The 17,858-nt window shown below is 36.3% G+C and overlaps 1 protein-coding gene across 3 annotated transcripts in view; it reads right to left on the bottom strand.

Moving 5' to 3' along the window:
- Positions 1–15,860, bottom strand: part of RASA2 (RAS p21 protein activator 2) — a 130,745-nt gene extending 114,885 nt beyond the window's left edge. For all 3 annotated transcript variants that reach the window (XM_044670828.1, XM_044670827.1, XM_044670829.1), the window contains exons 1-2: positions 15,751–15,860; positions 10,355–10,458 (exon numbers count right to left, since the gene is read on the bottom strand). In XM_044670828.1, the coding sequence (XP_044526763.1) occupies positions 10,355–10,458; positions 15,751–15,827 (181 nt within the window). In that variant the 5' untranslated portion in view covers positions 15,828–15,860. The remainder of the gene's footprint in view (positions 1–10,354; positions 10,459–15,750) is intronic.
- Between the last annotated feature and the right edge of the window lie 1,998 nt (positions 15,861–17,858).

Here is a 17,858-nt window from a genome sequence, read left to right as displayed (position 1 = left end):
TTAGAGGGGACGTGGCAAAATTGAGACACTAATGCATTGCTGATGGAATTGTGAATTAATCCAAACATTCTGGAAGGCAATTTGGAATTATGCCCAGAGAGCTTTAAAAGACTGCATGTCCTTTGATCCAGTAATACTACTGCTAGGTTTGTACCCCAAAGAGATTTTTAAAAATGCAGATAGACCTGTTTGTACAAAAAATATTTATAGAAGTGCTTTTTTGATGGCAAGAAATTGAAAAATGTGGGGATGTCCCTTGACTGAGGAATGGCTGAACAAATTGTGGTATATGATGGTGATGGAATACTATTGTGCTATAAGGAATGGTGAATTGCTTGATTTCTATAAAAACTGGAAGGACCTATACAAACTGATGCAGAGTGAAATGAGCTGAACGAGGAGAACATTATACACAGTAACTGAAACACTGTGAGATGATCAAATGTAATAGACTTTGCTACTAATAGCAATGCAAGGATTCAGGAAAATCTTGAGGGACTTATGAGAAAGGATATCCACATCTAGAGAAAGAACTGTGGGAGTAGAAATGCAGAAGAAAAACATGTGATTTATAAGATTTGGGGTTTTGATTTTAAAAGATCATTACAAAAATGAATAATATGGAAATGGGTTGTGGGTGATAAGACATGTATAACCCAGTGAAATTGCTTCTCAATGCAGGGGGGTGGGGAGTGGAGAGGGGAAGAGAAGAAGAAGACAATATGAAACTATAAACATGGGAAAATATTTTTAAAATAAAAAAAAAGAAAAGAAAGAAAATGTGCTTTAGGATGGAACTTGGGATACCTGGAGCCCATATTACAGGCATCAGCCAAGAAAAGAATGCTTCATACCATTCTCATTTTCCCACAAAGGCCACTAACCATTACTTGTTGATTTAAGAAATACTCCTTGCTCTTACAATTTGCACAGAACATTTACATTCAATCAAGGAAATGATTGTATTTTATCTTTCCAATCCCCCTTTTCCATTTTTTCTAGCTGTCAATGAACCAATTACTGGCAAAATGAGCTTCATTAGACAAGTAGGAAAACAAGTGAGAGTACGTATCTTCTCCTTCTTCACACAGAAAATGCAAGATGGAAGATATATGTGTTAACCAAAAGTGTAGCCCCATGAAGTCTAAGAAATACATAGACCTAGAAAAGAGGCAGACACAGAGACAGCCAAAGCTATAAGTATTAATAACACAGGTCTTTGTCATAGAAAATAGACAACCTAATGTAAAAATGGAATGTTCCTTCTGGTTTTGAAGTTCTCTTTGTGTTGGTTTTTGAGAAGAGATGAGAATTTATGAGGAGGAAGGCCCAGTGGCATAAAGAATGAACGAGGGGGCAGCTGGGTAGCTCAGTGGATTGAGAGCCAGGCCTAGAGACAGGAGGTCCTAGGTTCAAATCTGGCCTCAGACACTTCCCAGCTGTGTGACCCTGGGCAAGTCACTTTACCCCCATTGCCTACCCTTACCACTCTTCCACCTATAAGTCAATACACAGAAGTTAAGGGTTTAAAAAAAAAAAAAAGAATGAACGAGTAATAGAATAAGAGCTGAATGATTGTGGCAATCCCAACAGGGACTTTTATCTAACTATATGCTCTCAGGTTAGTTACTCAATCTCATTATATCTTAGTTTCCTCAGCTGAAAAATGAAAGTTTTAGAATAGTTCTTCCTTAGCAGTCCCTTCTTAGGAAAATTAGGTATAGCAGTGGATAAAGAGTCCAGCCTGGACTCGAAAATAGGTGAGTTTAAATTTGGCCTTAGACACTTAGTTGTGAGACCCTGGGGAAGTCACTTATCCCTCTTGCTTCAGTTCCTCATCTCTAAAATGAGCAGAAGGAAATGGCAAACCACTCTAGTATCCTTTGCCATAAAAACCCCAAATGAGGTCATGAAGAGTTGGATGTGATGGAAATGACTGAATCCCAACCAATTCTAAGCAGCTTTTAATATTTTATTTTTTTCAAATGCATGTAATAATTTTTAACATTTGTTTTCTAAAATTTTGAGTTCTGCATTCTCTCCCTCCCTCTTCTTGAAATGGTAAGCAATTTGATTTAGATCATACATATTTGATCATGTAAAACTTATTTCCATATTGGTTATGCTGTGAAAGAAAACTCTTATAAACCAAACAAAAACCATAAAGAAAACAGAGTAAAAAACAATATGCATTCAAATTCCAGCAATTCTTTCTCTGGAGGTGGATAGCATTTCCCAACATGAGGTCTTTGGAATTGTCTTAAGTTAATGTATTACTGAGAATAGCTAAGCCATTCAGAGCTGGCTGTCATACTATTATTATATTATTATATTGCTATTATTGTGTACAAGTTCTCCTGATTCTGCTCACTTCACTTTGCATAAGTTCATATAGGGGTTTTTCTGAAATCATCCTGATCATCATTTCTTTTTTTTTTTTTTTTAATTTTTTTTTAAACCCTTAACTTCTGTGTATTGGTTCCTAGGCAGAAGAGTGGTAAGGGTGGGCAATGAGGGTCAAGTGACTTGCCCAGGGTCACGCAGCTGGGAAGTGTCTGAGGCCGGATTTGAACCTAGGACCTCCTGTCTCTAGGCCTGACTCTCCATCCACTGAGCTACCCAGCTGCCCCCCTCATCATTTCTTATAGCAAAGAAGTATTCATTACAAATCATATACCACAATTTTTTAGCCATTCCCAATTGATGGATACTCCAAAAGGAGTTGCTATAAACATTTTTGTAGAAATGTGTTCTTTCCTTTTTTTTTTTAAATACCTCTTTTGGATCCAGACCTAGTAGTGCTACTGCTGAATGAAAGGGTATGCAGTTTTATGACCCTATTGTCAAAATTCCAAATTCCAAATCTCTAGAATAGTTGGATCAATTTACAACTCTATCAACAATGTATTGGTGTCCCAATTTCGTCACACCCCCTCCAACATTTATCAGTTTCCTCTTCTGTCCTATCAGTTGATCTGATAGCTATAAAGTGGTAGGTACCTCAGAGTTCTTAATCTGTACTTCTCTAATCAATTGTGCTTTAGAACATTTTTTCATATAACTAGAGATGGCTTTGATTTCTTCATTTGAAAACTGCCTGTTCATATCCTTAGGCCAGATGTGGCCCCCTGAAATGTTCTATCAGGCTTTGCAACATTATTCCTAATCTGATGAATACAATGAGTTAGGATACAATACAATGAAACTTCTAAAGAGTTGCCTTACAAACAGACTGACAGAGGAGCATTTCCTTTCCCTTGCCCCCCTCTTTAAAAAGTTTGCCCATCACTGTCTTAGACCATTTATCAAATGGGGAATAACTAGTATTCTTACAAATTTGACTCAAGTTTTCTATATATTTGAGAAATAAGGCCTTTATAAGAGAACTTACTATAAAAATTTCTCCCAGTTTTCTGCTTTCTTTCTAATCTTGGTTGTATTTGCTTTGTCTGTGCAAACGCTTTTTAATTTAATATAAACAAAATTACCCATTTTACATCTCATAATGTTAACTTTGTCTTGTTTTGTCATAAATTTTCCCCTTGTCCACAAATCTAACAAGTAAACTGTTTTATATTCTCCTCATTTGTTTATGGTATCAAACTTTATGTCTAAATGATGGCCCCATTTTGGCCTTATCTTGGCATACAAAGTGAGAAATTGTTCTCTACCTAGTTTCTGCCATACTATTTTACAGTTTTCCAGCAGTTTTTGCCAAATAATAAGTTCTTATCCCAAAAGCTGGTATCTTGAGGCTTATCAAACACTAGATTACTATTGTTATTTACTACTGTGTATTATGTACCTAATCTATTCCACTGATCTATCATTCATCAATAGCAGATCATTTTGATGATTATTGCTTTATAATACAATTTGATGTCTAAAACACCTAGGTTATCTTTTTTTTGGCACTTAAAAAAGTTAATTCCCTTGATATTCTTAATATTTTGTTCTTCCAGATGAATTTTATTATTCTTTCTAGTTCTATAAAATATTTTTTGGTAGTCTGAGTGGTATGATAATAAATAGGTAAATTAATTTAGCTAAAATTGACATTTATAGAACTATCAGCCTAAATGAGCTAATTAGCTATTAAGATAATAAGCAATTAACATTTTCCCAATTGTTTAGATCTGACTTTATAGTTCCTGAGTTTGTCTTCACAGATAGACTCCTAAGCATTTTATATAGTCTAGAGTTATTTTAAATGGAATTTTTCTATCTCTTCCTGCTGGGTTTGTCTGGTAACATATAGAAATGCTGACAATTAATATTTGCATGATTTTGCCTATCATTTTGTATCCTGTAACTTTGCTAAAGTTGTTAATTATTTCAAGTAATTTTTAGTCAATTCTCTAGGATCCTCTAGTATACCATCATATTATCTGCAAAGAGTGATAGTTTTGCTTCCTTGCTGCCTATTCTAGTTCCTTCAATTTCTTCGTCTTTTTTTTTTTTTTGGCAATAGCTAGCATTTCTAGTACAATACTGAATAACAGTGAGGATAATAGGCATCCTTGCTTTATTCTTGCTCTTACTAGGAATACTTCTAGCTTATCCCCCTTACAGATAATACTTGCTGATGCTTTTAGAAAGGTACTATTTATCACTTTAAGAGAACCTCCTTTTATTCCTATGTTCTCAAGTGTTTTTAATAGGAATGGTTATTGTATTTTGTAAAAAGCTTTTTCTTTATCTATTGAAATAATCATATGATTTCTGTTAGTTTTGTTATTAATAGTCAATCAGACTAATAGTTTCTTAAAATTGAGTCAGCCCTGCATTAATGGAATAAATTCCACCTGGTCATAGCGTATGATCTTTGTGATATATTGCTGTAATCTCCTTCATAGTATTTTTAAGGAAACTGATCTATAGTTTTCTTTCTGTTTTCACTCTTCCTGGTTTAGGTATCAGCACCACATTTGTGTTGTTAAAGGAATTTGGTAGGCTTTTTTCTTTGCCTATTTTCCCAAAGAGTTTATAAAGTACTGGAATGAATTGTTTTTTAAATGTCATATAGAATTCATTTGTGAACAATCTGGCTCTGGGGGTTTTTTCTTTTTTTCTTTCTTTTTATTTTCTCTGGGGGTTTTTTCCAAAGAAGGTCACTGATGGCTGCTTGTTCAATTTCTTATTTATAAGAAAAGGTTATTTAAGTATTCCATTTCCTCTTCTGTTAATCTGGGCAACTGGTATTTTTATAAATATTAATTTTATAACTAAGAAGCTTTTACTCTATCAGCAATTTAGGCTTCTTTTCCTGAAGAAGCTATTTATTTCACCAGTTTTAAGTCACTATCTAAATATATGTATGCATACATTCAAAAAAATGCTTACTTAACATTGTGAAAATTTTAAGGTGTTATCCTTACTTTCTCAAATCTGAATGGCATTTTACAAAAGAGAGAAATGGTGACTAAATGCAATAATGATTCCTTAAAGTGGGAAAAGGGAAGAAAGCACCCTCAAAAGTAAATACAGCTGCCAGCAATATGGAAACCACCTTTGCTGGTCCCTGAGCAAGAAAAGTCTTTAGCAGCTGCAGCCTCTGCATGGCCTCTGTGAGTTCTACTATAGTATGACCCTGAGATTTCATATGGGCTCCTGGAGAGGGAGCCTGGAAGAGGATCACCAGATGGCAAAATCCTGAGAGGGGATCCATTAAATCCAGATTTTGTTGGCTTCTGCTTTCATCCAGTTAGACACACAAAACTGTTGAAAGAGTTGTAAAGGGGTCTAGAAAGGTGAGTACAGATCTTACAATCCATAAAGCAGAAAGGGCCTGGAGAATTGGGCAAACTCTGGCTAAAATTTTACAATATGGCAACAGAGACAACAATACAATCAAATAAATCAAACCCAGAGCAATACTGAAACCAGAAATAAAAAAGTATTAAATAGTAAGAATGCTAGTAGCTCCGGGCAGTTGGACTATGGCTTTGTTACTAAGAAAAGAAACATCCAAACTTATGGTTTATGGGCAATTACATATCAAAAGAAACATGCTATGTCAGTGATCACTGATTCAAGTGCTAGCAAAAATCATGATCCACTAAATTAAAGAGATTCAGTCCAGAGAAATCTTAGATATTATCTGGTCTAACCCCTTGATTTCTGAGATGAGGATGCCAAGGTACAGAAATCATTTGTCTTTTATCACTTGAATCTATAATTCTTTTCTTATATGACATTATACTAAAGGACTGAGAAAGGGTAAAATAAGTGGCAGAAGTGAGACTTTATTATAAATGACTAATAAGACACTAAGTATCTTTATTATGATTTATATTTTAATTCGAGAGTAACAGATAAAGAAAGACCTAACTTCGAATCTGGACTCAGACTCTTACTTTTATCCTGGATAGGTAACTTAACCCTTGTCTACTTCAGTATCCTCAACTGTAAATGGAAATAAAATAGTAAGATGAAGAAGAAAGACTTCCAGGGTTTTAGTGTGAATTAAATCAGAGAATATTTGCAAAATGCTTAGCACAGTGTCTCTATATAGTGGGCAATATAGGAATGACTGGTTTTTTTCTCCCTTCTTCCTTTCCTTCAAGTTTTTTTTTTCCCCAAAATTTGGAAATTGCATTTAATTAATTAATTTAGAGTATTTTCCCATGGTTACAAGATTCCTGTTCCTTCCCTCCCCTCTCCCTATCTCCTCCCACAGCTGATGCGCATTTCCCCTGGGTTTTGCATGTGTCATTGATCAAGACCTATTTCCATATTATTGAATTTGCATTAGGGTGATCTTTTAGAGTCTACATCCCCAATCATATCCCCATCAACCCATGTGATCAAGCAATTGTTTTTCTTCTGTTTCTTACTCCCACAGTTCTTCCTCTGAATGTGATAGCATTCTTTCTCATAAATCCCTCAGAATTGTCCTGGGTCATTGCACTGCTGCTAGAAGAAAAGTCTATTACATTTGATTATACCACAGTGTATCAGTCTCTGTGTATAATGTTCTCTTGGTTCTGCTCTTTTCATTCTGCATCAGTTCCTGGAGGTCATTCCAGTTCACATGCTCCTCCAGTTCATTATTCCTTTGAGCACATTAGTATTCCATCACCAACAGATACTACAATTTGTTCAGCCATTCCCCAATTCCTTCAAGTTTTTAATATCTAGGAAACTTTGAAGCCTGAAAACTAAAATATATTTACTGAATTAGAAAAATATACACTATAATACTTTAAAAGGTTCTTTTGTTAAGTCATTCTCGGGCATGTCCGACTCTTCATGATACCTTTTGAGTTTTTTTTTTTTTTTTTTGTTTTTTTTAGCAAAGATACTAGAATAGTTTACTATTTCTTCAGGACATTTTACAAATGAAGAAACTGAGGCAAATGAGGTTAAATGACTTGTCCAGGATCACCCAGCTAGAAGACTCTCCCTGACTCTAGATTTCATCACCTAGCTGTCCCTTAAAAGGCTCTACACTTTTCCTAGTATGGGATCTGCCTCTACTGATACAGACACTGTATCTCAGCAGATGGCTTATCTTCCCTTTCAGGTTAACCTCCTGCCAGTAGAATACAATGTCCTTGAGGAAAGGAAGAGACTGCTTTCTATATCTCCACTAAAGATACAATAAGTGTCTTTAGTATAAACAACTGATTCATATTGGACAAAATATCCATTACCCCTAGATAGGTGCAACCTGGTGAATACTCCCTAAACTCTGGCTGCTATTCAAACAACAGACAATCAGTTTATTGCAAAGCTCTATTAAAAAACATTCTAGGTCAGAAGACCCTGCTAGAGCTTTAGACTTTAGTCTTCAAGAACTCAGGTGAGCCTCCAATACCATGATGGGGCATTAAAATAGAACATTATTGGGGAGGAAATACATAGTTAAGCAAAATATTCTGAGGAAAATATTCTAAGATTTTACCCTCTCCTAACATTTCCTTTATTTCTCTTGTAGCAATATACAATATTAACAATATAAGGAAATACAAAATTCTCACACTGCTAAAGTTACTATTGGAATTTTAAACAAGTACATGTAATATTTTTGAGTCTTCTTTTTGGAAAAAGAGAAGGTATCAGAGATGGGGCAATAAGTCAGACTTAACTGTTTCTAAAACCTTAGCTTTGCAATTTCCTGACTTTTTATAGCTAGGTTCCTCAGCAGTGAGATTTCAAAGTTAGCATTGTACTTCAAATTTATGCACAAAAGCTTTCTTTGTCTCACAAAGAAGTTTATAAAAGCTTTGATTCTACATGAGGTATCCTCAGCTCTCTTTACTCAGAACCAATATTTAAATCTTCCCTTAAGTCTAGTTCACCTTCTCTTCTTATGTGATGTTTTACTTTTTATTTCCTCTACACTTTGAACAACTGAAAAGTGCCCAGGAAAAAAGGTAATCTATTTCTAACAATTCAAAATTCCCTAAAATCTCTTTGGGTTAGTATGTAGAATGGAAATATCAGCATATAAAATCTCCCTAAAGTTTAAGTGAAAATGTAAGAATGTAAGACCAGTTTTTAATCTTAAAAAGTAGGTATTGTGAATACAATAGTGATAATTTCCAGATTTTCAGGTTGTTTTTTTAAAATTCGATAATTCTCTCTGCCATCATTTCTTCTCATCAAAGCGGCAGTTTATGTATAACTATGTCACCAGGCTAGCAATTCCTATCTCCCATGATTCTAAATGCAGAGATACTAATTCCACATAAAAAAATAATAAAAGGAATAAGGATAAGACATTTTTAGAAATCAAAATGAGAGGACTCAGCTCCATACCATTATTTTTTTTTTTAATTTTAAACCCTTAACTTCTGTGTATTGACTTATAGGTGGAAGAGTGGTAAGGGTAGGCAATGGGGGTCAAGTGACTTGCCCAGGGTCACACAGCTGGGAAGTGTCTGAGGCCGGGTTTGAACCTAGGACCTCCCATCTCTAGGCCTGGCTCTCAATCCACTGAGCTACCCAGCTGCCCCCGATACCATTATTTTTAAGAAAGAAGTCAATGAGGAGGAGAGAAAGAGGATGAAGGGGGAAAATTTTGTGAAAATGAGTATAGGTTGTAGTTATTTTAAATACAAAAATGGCGAGAACAGCTTACCATGTTGTAGAGGGTGGGGCTACACAAAAAGAAACACTTTCTAGTTTTGAGAAGTTTCCATTCTACAGAAACAAGGTAATAGGTACACATATAAAGTAATCTGAGGAGGCGGTTGAGATTAGTAAAGGCTTCAGGTGAGAGATGGCCCCTAATCTAAGTTTTGAAGGAATGTAGGGATTCCAAGGAAGGAGACTGACCATTCAAGCCTGGGGGACACACACAAGCTATGTAGTTCTGGGAACAACTATTTATCTAACAGATTAAGGTAATGAAGACAAAGGGTATGGCTTCAATCCTCACAGAAACCATTTAGATATGATCTGTTTCGTGGTCAGTCTATCCCAACACTGACTTTAGCAAGCTGTCTTGCCAAACATGTGAACCTGTTTCAGTGGGAATAAAGTATAATGATCATAGGATCCTAGGCCTAGGGTTGAAAGGGCCTCAGAGGCCATTTAGTTTAATCCTCTTATTTTCTGAATGAGGAAACTAATAGTAAAAAACAGAAAGTAGGGGGCAGCTGGGTAGCTCAGTGGATTGAGAGTCAGGCCTAGAGACAGGAGGTCCTAGGTTCAAATCTGGCCTCAGACACTTCCCAGCTGCATGACCCTGGGCAAGTCACTTGACCCCCATTGCCCATCCTTACCACTCTTCTGCCTAGGAGCCAATACACAGAAGTTAAGTGTTTAAGAAAACAAAAAACAAAAAAAAAAACACTAAGTGACTTTTCTAAGGCCATAACAGGGCCTCTGGATCAGGTGGGATTTGAACCCAGGTCTTCTGACTCCAGTTAGCACTCTTCTTCTCCTATGCCAGTTAGGACAAATGTATCATCAAGAATAGGGGAGGGGGCAGCTGGGTAGCTCAGTGGATTGAGAGTCAGGCCTAGAGACGGGAGGTCCTAGGTTCAAATCTGGCCTCAGACACTTCCCAGCTGTGTGACCTTGGGCAAGTCACTTGACCCCCATTGCCTACCCTTACCAATCTTCCACCTATAAGTCAATACACAGAAGTTAAGGGTTTAAAAAAAAAAAAAGAATAGGGGAAAAACTCAAGCTTACAAACTCTCATGAGATTAGATCAATATCATTATCATGTATGTCTGAGTAGCCCAGCATATACATATTCAGAACTAAACTAATATGCCTAAGAATAAAGTTTATAGGAAAAGAAAAAAAAGATTCCATTCAATAACTATTATTATAGGTCTTAGAGAACTTATTGAATAAATAAAAACACAGCAAATATATGTTAAATGATGGTACTTACCTATTCGAAGATCTCTTTGTAAAACACTCTTATCATAAATGTAGAAAGACAAATACTGGAAAGTTCTTGGAATCTCAAAGTAAAATTCTTCACTGTAAAATGGGCTAGAGAGAGAAGGAACAGTCAGTAAGGAAAAGTTCTGACCACCACAAAGCAGTATCATGCCTGGTAAATGAAAAATTATTAGAATAGAGGTTCCCCCACTCACTTATTTCATAAAACAAATGATATAATTCTTTTTTGAATGGATCTTGGGCCAAACCAGGTCTCCCCTTAAGTTCTAAAAAGATCTAAGATTCTTGGATTCTCAGTAGATAATTCTAGTAGTTTTATAAAGAGATGTTCACTTTGGCTTTCTGGACATAAGCTCATCCTGAAAGGATTGAAAACACAAGTGAAAATTGCAGTGCTGACCCCAAAATTAAATCCCAAAGTATGGGACATGAAGTCAACATATCTCATGAAAGTAAAGTTGGGGTATGATGAGTGCTAAGGGGGAAAAAAAACCAACCAAAACACCAAAGTATAAGGAATAGGAAATTAAATCCTGATCTTTAAATTAACAAAACTCTAATTTCAAGAAATTAAGTGTTGAAATTTCTTAGGCTAAAAGTATTTCTGGAGAAAATATGTAATCTTGAAGAAACAGATATTTTTGGCAAGGTTATTTCTTTCCTGGAAGTATATTTAAAATTTTAATACCCCCAAACCTAAAGCTACTTCTAATGACCAAAGATTAATGTCATATCCTCAGAATACTTTACTATATTAGCTGAGAGAGAAATCTTTTTTTTTAAGGTTTAATATTTTATTTTTTTAGAAAAATTTTCCATGATTACATGATTCTTGTTTTTACTTTCCCCTTCACCCCTCCCCCATATCCAATGTGCATTTCCACTGGTTTTAACATGTGTGATCAATCAGGACTTATTTACATATTGACAGTTGCATTGGTGTGGTCATTTAGTGTCTACATGGCCGCATCCACCCATGTGTTCAAGGGGTTGTTTTTCTTCTGTGTTTCTATTCCTGCAGTTCTTCCTCTGAATGTGGGTATCATTCTTTACCATAAGTCCCTCAGAATTGTCCTGGGTCACTGCATTGCTGCTAGTACAGAAGTCCACTGCATTCTATTTTACCACAATGTATCAGTCTCTGTGTACAATGTTCTTCTGGCTCTGCTCCTTTCACTCTGCATCAATTCCTGGAGGTCTTTCCAGTTCACATGGAATTCCTCCAGTTCTTTATTCCTTTGAGCACAATAGTATTCCATCACCAACATATACCACAATTTGTTTAGCCATTCCCCAACTGAAGGGCATCCCTTCATTTTCCAGTTTTTTGCCAACACAAAAAGCACAGCTATAAATATTTTCATACAAGTCTGTTTATGATCTCTTTGGGGTACAAACCCAGCAATGCTATGGCTGGATCGAAGGGCAGGCAGTCTTTTAGAGCTCTTTGGGCATAGTTCCAAATTGCCATCCAGAATGGTTGGATCAGTTCACAACTCCACCAGCAATGCATTAATGTTCCAATTTTGCCACATCCCCTCCAACATTCTCTCCCCTTCTATCATTTTAGCCAACCTGCTAGGTATGAGGTGGAACTCAGAGTTGTTTTGATTTGCATTTCTCTAGTTATTAGAGATTTAGAACACTTTCTCATGTGCTTATTGATAATTTTGATTTCTTTATCTGAAAATTGCCTATTCATATCCCTTGCCCATTTATCAATTAGGGAATGGCTTGATTTTTTTTATACAATTGATTTAGCTCCTTGTATATTTGAGTAATTAGACCTGTGTCAGAGTTTTTGTTATAAAGATTTTTTCCCCAGTTTGTTGTTCCCCTTCTGATTTTGGTTGCATTGTTTTTGTTTGTACAAAAACTTTTAAATTTAATATAATCAAAATTATTTATTTTACATTTTGTAATTTTTTCTTACTCTTGCTTGGTTTAAAAATTTTCCCTTTCCCATAGATCTGACAGTCATACTATTCTATGTTCACCTAATTTTCTTAGTTTCCTTCTTTATATTCAAGTCATTCACTCATTCTGAATTTATCTTGGTGTAGGGTGTGAGATGTTGATCTAAGCCTAATCTCTCCCATATTGTTTTCCAATTTTCCCAACAGTTTTTGTCAAATAGTGGATTTTTGTCCCCAAAATTGGGCTCCTTGGGTTTATCATAGACAGTCTTGCTGATGTCACTTACCCCAAGTCTATTCCACTGATCCTCCCTTCTGTCTCTTAGCCAATACCATATCGTTTTGATGACTGCTGCTATATATATATAGCTTAATATCTGGTACTGCTAGGCCACCTTCCTTCACGGTTTTTTTCATTATTTCCCTTGATATTCTTGATCTTTTGTTCTCCCAAATGAACTTAGTTATAGGTTATTCTAATTCAGTAAAAAAGTTTTTTGGCAGTTTGATAGGTATGGCACTAATTAGGTAAATTAATTTGGGTAGAATGGTCATTTTTTAGAGAGAAATCTTAAACTTGAGTTCAGAATTCTGATGAAGATTTGTTTCCAATATTTTTGCCATAACCTTTCAGTTTTTAGTGTTCTAATACTGGATCAAAAAAAAAAAATTAACACATTTTTCCTTCAAATGTACTTGAAATTAATTCCTTCCAATTAGACTATCAAAAAGCAACCAAATTGGGGGCAGTTAGATGGCTCAGTGGATTGAATGCCCAGAGATGGGAGGTCCTGGATTCATATCTGGTCTCAGATACTTCCTAGCTATGTGCCCCTGGGCAGACACTTACCTCCTATTGCCTAGCCTTTACCCATCTTCTACTTTGAAACTAATCAGTATTCATTCTAAGATGGAAGGTAAGGGTTTAAAAAAAAAAAGCAACCAAATTCTTCTAAACTATATTCCTCATTTGTAAAATTTCTACAAACTCTATGTAAAAATAGCTATGAAGCAAAAATCAAATCACATGTAAGTATTTTCCCCTCATTCATCATTTTACAAATAACTTTAGAACAATGATGACAATAAAGCTTCAAGGTTTACCAGGAAGTACTTGTGCCAGGTGCAAAAGGATTCTCAAAAGTAAACTTGACTAATGTTTGAAGTCTTCTAATTAACCAGTCATCCAAAGCAATAAAACAAGTAATAACTTTTGATGGGTGATTGGAAAGCTGGCTTCACTCACCCTTTTACTGGTAACCTTCTAAAGAAGGCAAGGTATTTTGATATTGTGTATCTTTAGTAGCTAACTGGTTGGTTTTTTTTTATTTGCAAGAATATATACTAAACATCAACTAGTTATCTTAGTAGTTGTGGTAGGTTTTGGTTCTCACTAAGATTATTGTTTGCTATCACAAGAAATCATTGGGAGCTAAGAAATTCAAATGGTTTTGAACCCTAATCTCAACTCTTCACTTTGACTTCCTTCCTTAATCACACTATATAGAATATTTAGTTGCTCCTTGGTGCCTCAGGTTTCTCATCTATCTTGTATTGGGAATCCATTGGTATTGGAAGTAATGTAAGTATTAAAATTAATTTTGGAGACTGTATATTGAATTATAATTAATTAGTAAAAGTGAGAAAGAGCAAGAAAAGCCTAATTAAAATTCTTCAAGCTGCACCATGCCTCTTTGACTCCAGGTTCCCAGTTGTGCTGCTGCCTGCCCCATTCAAGACCAGTGCCCCAGCAAGTGGCAGCTTCTTAGAGATCGCTGATAAGATAAGGCCTAGCAGTTCTGGCCAAGAAGAGAGAGCAGCTTTAGTCCATAAAGAAAAGCAAGACAGAGAGACTCCCGATTCTCTTGCTGGCTTTTTCAAACCTAGTCTAATCCCTCCTACTCCAAGTTTCTAATTGGCAGTGGTTTACTTTAGTCCCCACCCTAGAGTCAGCCATGTCACCCAGTCACCCCCATGAACTTCTGGTCAGTAAATGCATCCCCATGCTGGCAATCCTAATCACATAATTCAATGGTGCCCTCTTAAGGAGTATTTCTAGAATTGGGCCCCCTTGATTATTTAATTCACATAGTAATAACTGTATCTGAAATGCATTTCAATAATTAGAATATTAGGGTCACAATTAATTACATTTCAGTCTTCCTTTGTGGAGGTCAGAGGTTTAAAACTAAAACCAGAGGAATACAGAAATTCCATAAAAGACACAGTTTCTGTGTATGGAATATTTTAGGATTATAAAACATGCTTGATAAAAATTACTTTATTTGAGCCTCACAACAACACAGAAGGGTAGATAACATCATATAATCTCAATTTTATTGATGAAAAAACTAAGTCTCAAAGAAATTAAGTAATTTGTGTCACAAAGTGCTATAAAAAGTAGGACCAGAACAAATGCAAAAGAACTAAGCCAAGGTATCTGGGCACCAAAGGCAGAAGACTGGAAACTGCATCCCTACAGTGTTACTCTCCCCTAGAAGCAAGCTGTGAGCCTTCACCACAGCATGTGCAATTAAACCTAGCACCAAATAAACCTGTACCAAGTAGAGCAGAATATGCTGGCATGAAAATAACATGTATGTAAAACATTTTTATCTTAAGAAAGTGTTGCTTATTGCAACCTCTGCACATTGTACCTATGCAGCTGGCTGCCTACCTCCCTAAAGCACTGGCTCTGCTACTTATGAAGAAAAAAGACAAAAGAGGAAGAGCAGACAAAAACAAAGGTAAACCAGAAATCCATTTACCAGGGGTTACTGTAAACTATCTTTCAAGGGGCAGCAGAGACTATGTGGTTTGCTGTTGTTTCAGTGGTATCTGATTCTCCATGACCTCATTTTGGGGTTTTCTTGACAAAGGTACTAGAATGGCTCTCCATTTCCTTCTCCAACTCAATTTACAGATGAGAAAACTGAGGCCAACAGTGCTAAGTGGCTTGTCCAGGATTACACAGCTAGCGTCTTGAGGCCAAATTTCAACTTGAGGAGATGAAATTCCCTGACTCCAAACTTGGCTCTCTATCCACTTTGCCATGTAGCAAACCAGACTCTGTAGCATGCAATAATATGCCACAGAATTCACCTTTAAAGTCAGATGTAACCTCAAAAATTGATCTTCTAACTTGTTTGAAACACTGGATCAGAAAGCTATCTATTCCATTTCTGGAGAGATCTCTATTTTTGAGATTGTGACAAATGTTAACTACATCTCTATAATCACTTATAATAAAGCAGATAGGGTAGATGAAAATACTCTATCTAAATTTAGGGAACTAATAACATTTATTAATGTATACTAGTATGCTCAAATAATGGATATTTAATGAATGAGATGCAATTTATTTGAGAGTTCTTTCATTGGTAAAGTTAGTGCTAAATGAAATGATTTATAAAATGCTTCCTAAAAAATTATTACACTGACATTACTTATCAAGTTTTCTACTAACCTTAATGACTTTTCAACAACCTGAGTACGAAAAACTTCTTCTTGGTCCAAATTTATGGTGCAGAAACAATCCCTCATCTTGTTGGGTCCAGGATATGGTAATAAATTCTTGGCTTCACCTGTTGGCATAAATTGACATTTTCTAAGTGCTAAAAACAATAAACTATAAATATTAGATTTATATTTATGTCAATTTTAATTCAAACATATATGGTATAAGTGTATCTCAAATGAATGTTTTAGAGAGTCAACTAAAAATTAATAGAAGTGGGGCAGCTGGGTAGCTCAGTGGATTGAGAGCCAGGCCTAGAGACAGGAGGTCCTAGGTTCAAATCCGGCTTTAGAAACTTCCCAGCTGTGTGACCCTGGGCAAGTCACTTGACCCCCATTGCCTACCCTTACCACTCTTCCACCTATAAGTCAATACACAGAAGTTAAAGGGTTTAAAAAAAATTTAATAGAAGCTTTAGAAGCCTGGGGAAGTTTTCAAAGAGAAGGTTTGACTGGAGTTCATCCTAGAATGGTAAGATCTTAACAGAGATCCAAGTTTGGAATCTGGAAAGATTTTAATGGAATAAAATGTGAACGCCAGAACTGAACATAAATTTCACATAGTGACAGCTCTTAAAAGTAAACAGCTTAGTAAACAATAATGAGTAGGATAGGGTCAAGAAATGTGGGCTCTAATTCATATTCTAAATCAAGGTCTAGCCAAACAAGCCTTCCTGCTATTCTTTATGCATGATAGTCCACCTCTTACCTTCATGCCTTTGCCCTGGATGTCCTCTATATCCTGAACACACATCCTGGTCAACTATGCCTCCCAGACAACCTTGTTTCTCTACCAATACCTCAAATGCTACTTTGTATATAAAACCTTTCCTGATTTCACTCTCCTCCTGCTATGCCCTTCTCCCCAAAATGACCTTACATTTAATGTGTACATATATGTACATGCACATATACTTTCACTAATATTTATTTCTTCTTTCAAGAGAATGCACTCACCCCCCCCCCCATGGGGATTGTTTCACTTTTGTCTCCTACGTACTTAGCATATTGTCTGGCAATGCTTAATAAATGTTTAATGGTTAGTGAGTTAATTCACTGTGAGGATTTGGACCAAATCACAGAATAATCAAAACTGAGAGATTTAAATCATCTGAATTCCTGAGTAAAAGCACTTAAAATTTACATTACATTGTAAGAGCAAACTGGAGTGAGTGAAGGCTGGAATGTTGAGAAGCTGACTTGAATGACACAGACTGACAGTTAAGCTGAAGCAAATCATCTTGGGAGAGAGAACCTCAACTGCGGGGGCTTTTGATCTGGGATCTCCGGGAGAGAGGACGGGAGGGCTTGCCCACCGGGGATCAATCAAAAGCCAGCCCAAAGGGTTTTCTTTGGACATATATATCCCAAAAGCCTGGTGTTTCCTGATAGCCTCAACCATCAAACTGAAAGAGATTCATGTCTCATTAGGCCTGTGGGGTCAGCAGACTCAGACGGCCTCTGAGTTGGTCCCCAAAGACTCTCAACCCTTACCTGCCTTACATCAAAGACCCTGTTATATTTCTTATAGTATTGATTTTAGGTTAGGATAATAAATAGGAGAGAGGAAGGTGAATTTCTGGTTTCGGCCATCTGGCCTGACCAAGGAGAAGGGCCTTTTGGGGTTAGTAATTAGGGACTCCTCAATACCTCTACCCTCTCTCCACCTTCTGCTACCTTAATAATTACAACAATAAATTTAAATCGCAGTCAGATAAAAAGAGATTTTATTCAGGGGGACACAGAGGGGAACAAGCGGTCTAAGAGGCAAGCAGCTCAAACCTTGTCTCCATCTAATCTAGACCCCCTGTTGTGCTGCTTTAACCCAGTGAGGGGCTTTTGCAAAAAAGGGATCTTGGCTTACCAAGCCTGGGGTCCCACCAACATATCCACAAGACCCCTCTCAAGCTATCATCACGTGCCCATTCTCTGGTAATCCATCTTTCACAGAGAATTTCCCTCTTCATCCCAGTAATAGTGATATAGAGAGAGAGCTTCTGACAGACACACCCCATCCAAGTCTGTCATCTCCATACCATCTAAATAACCTCTCCAAAT

Source organism: Gracilinanus agilis, chromosome 3 (assembly GCF_016433145.1).
Source record: "Gracilinanus agilis isolate LMUSP501 chromosome 3, AgileGrace, whole genome shotgun sequence".
Classification (NCBI taxonomy): Eukaryota; Metazoa; Chordata; class Mammalia; order Didelphimorphia; family Didelphidae; genus Gracilinanus; species Gracilinanus agilis.
This window is presented reverse-complemented; position numbering and strand designations above follow the sequence as displayed.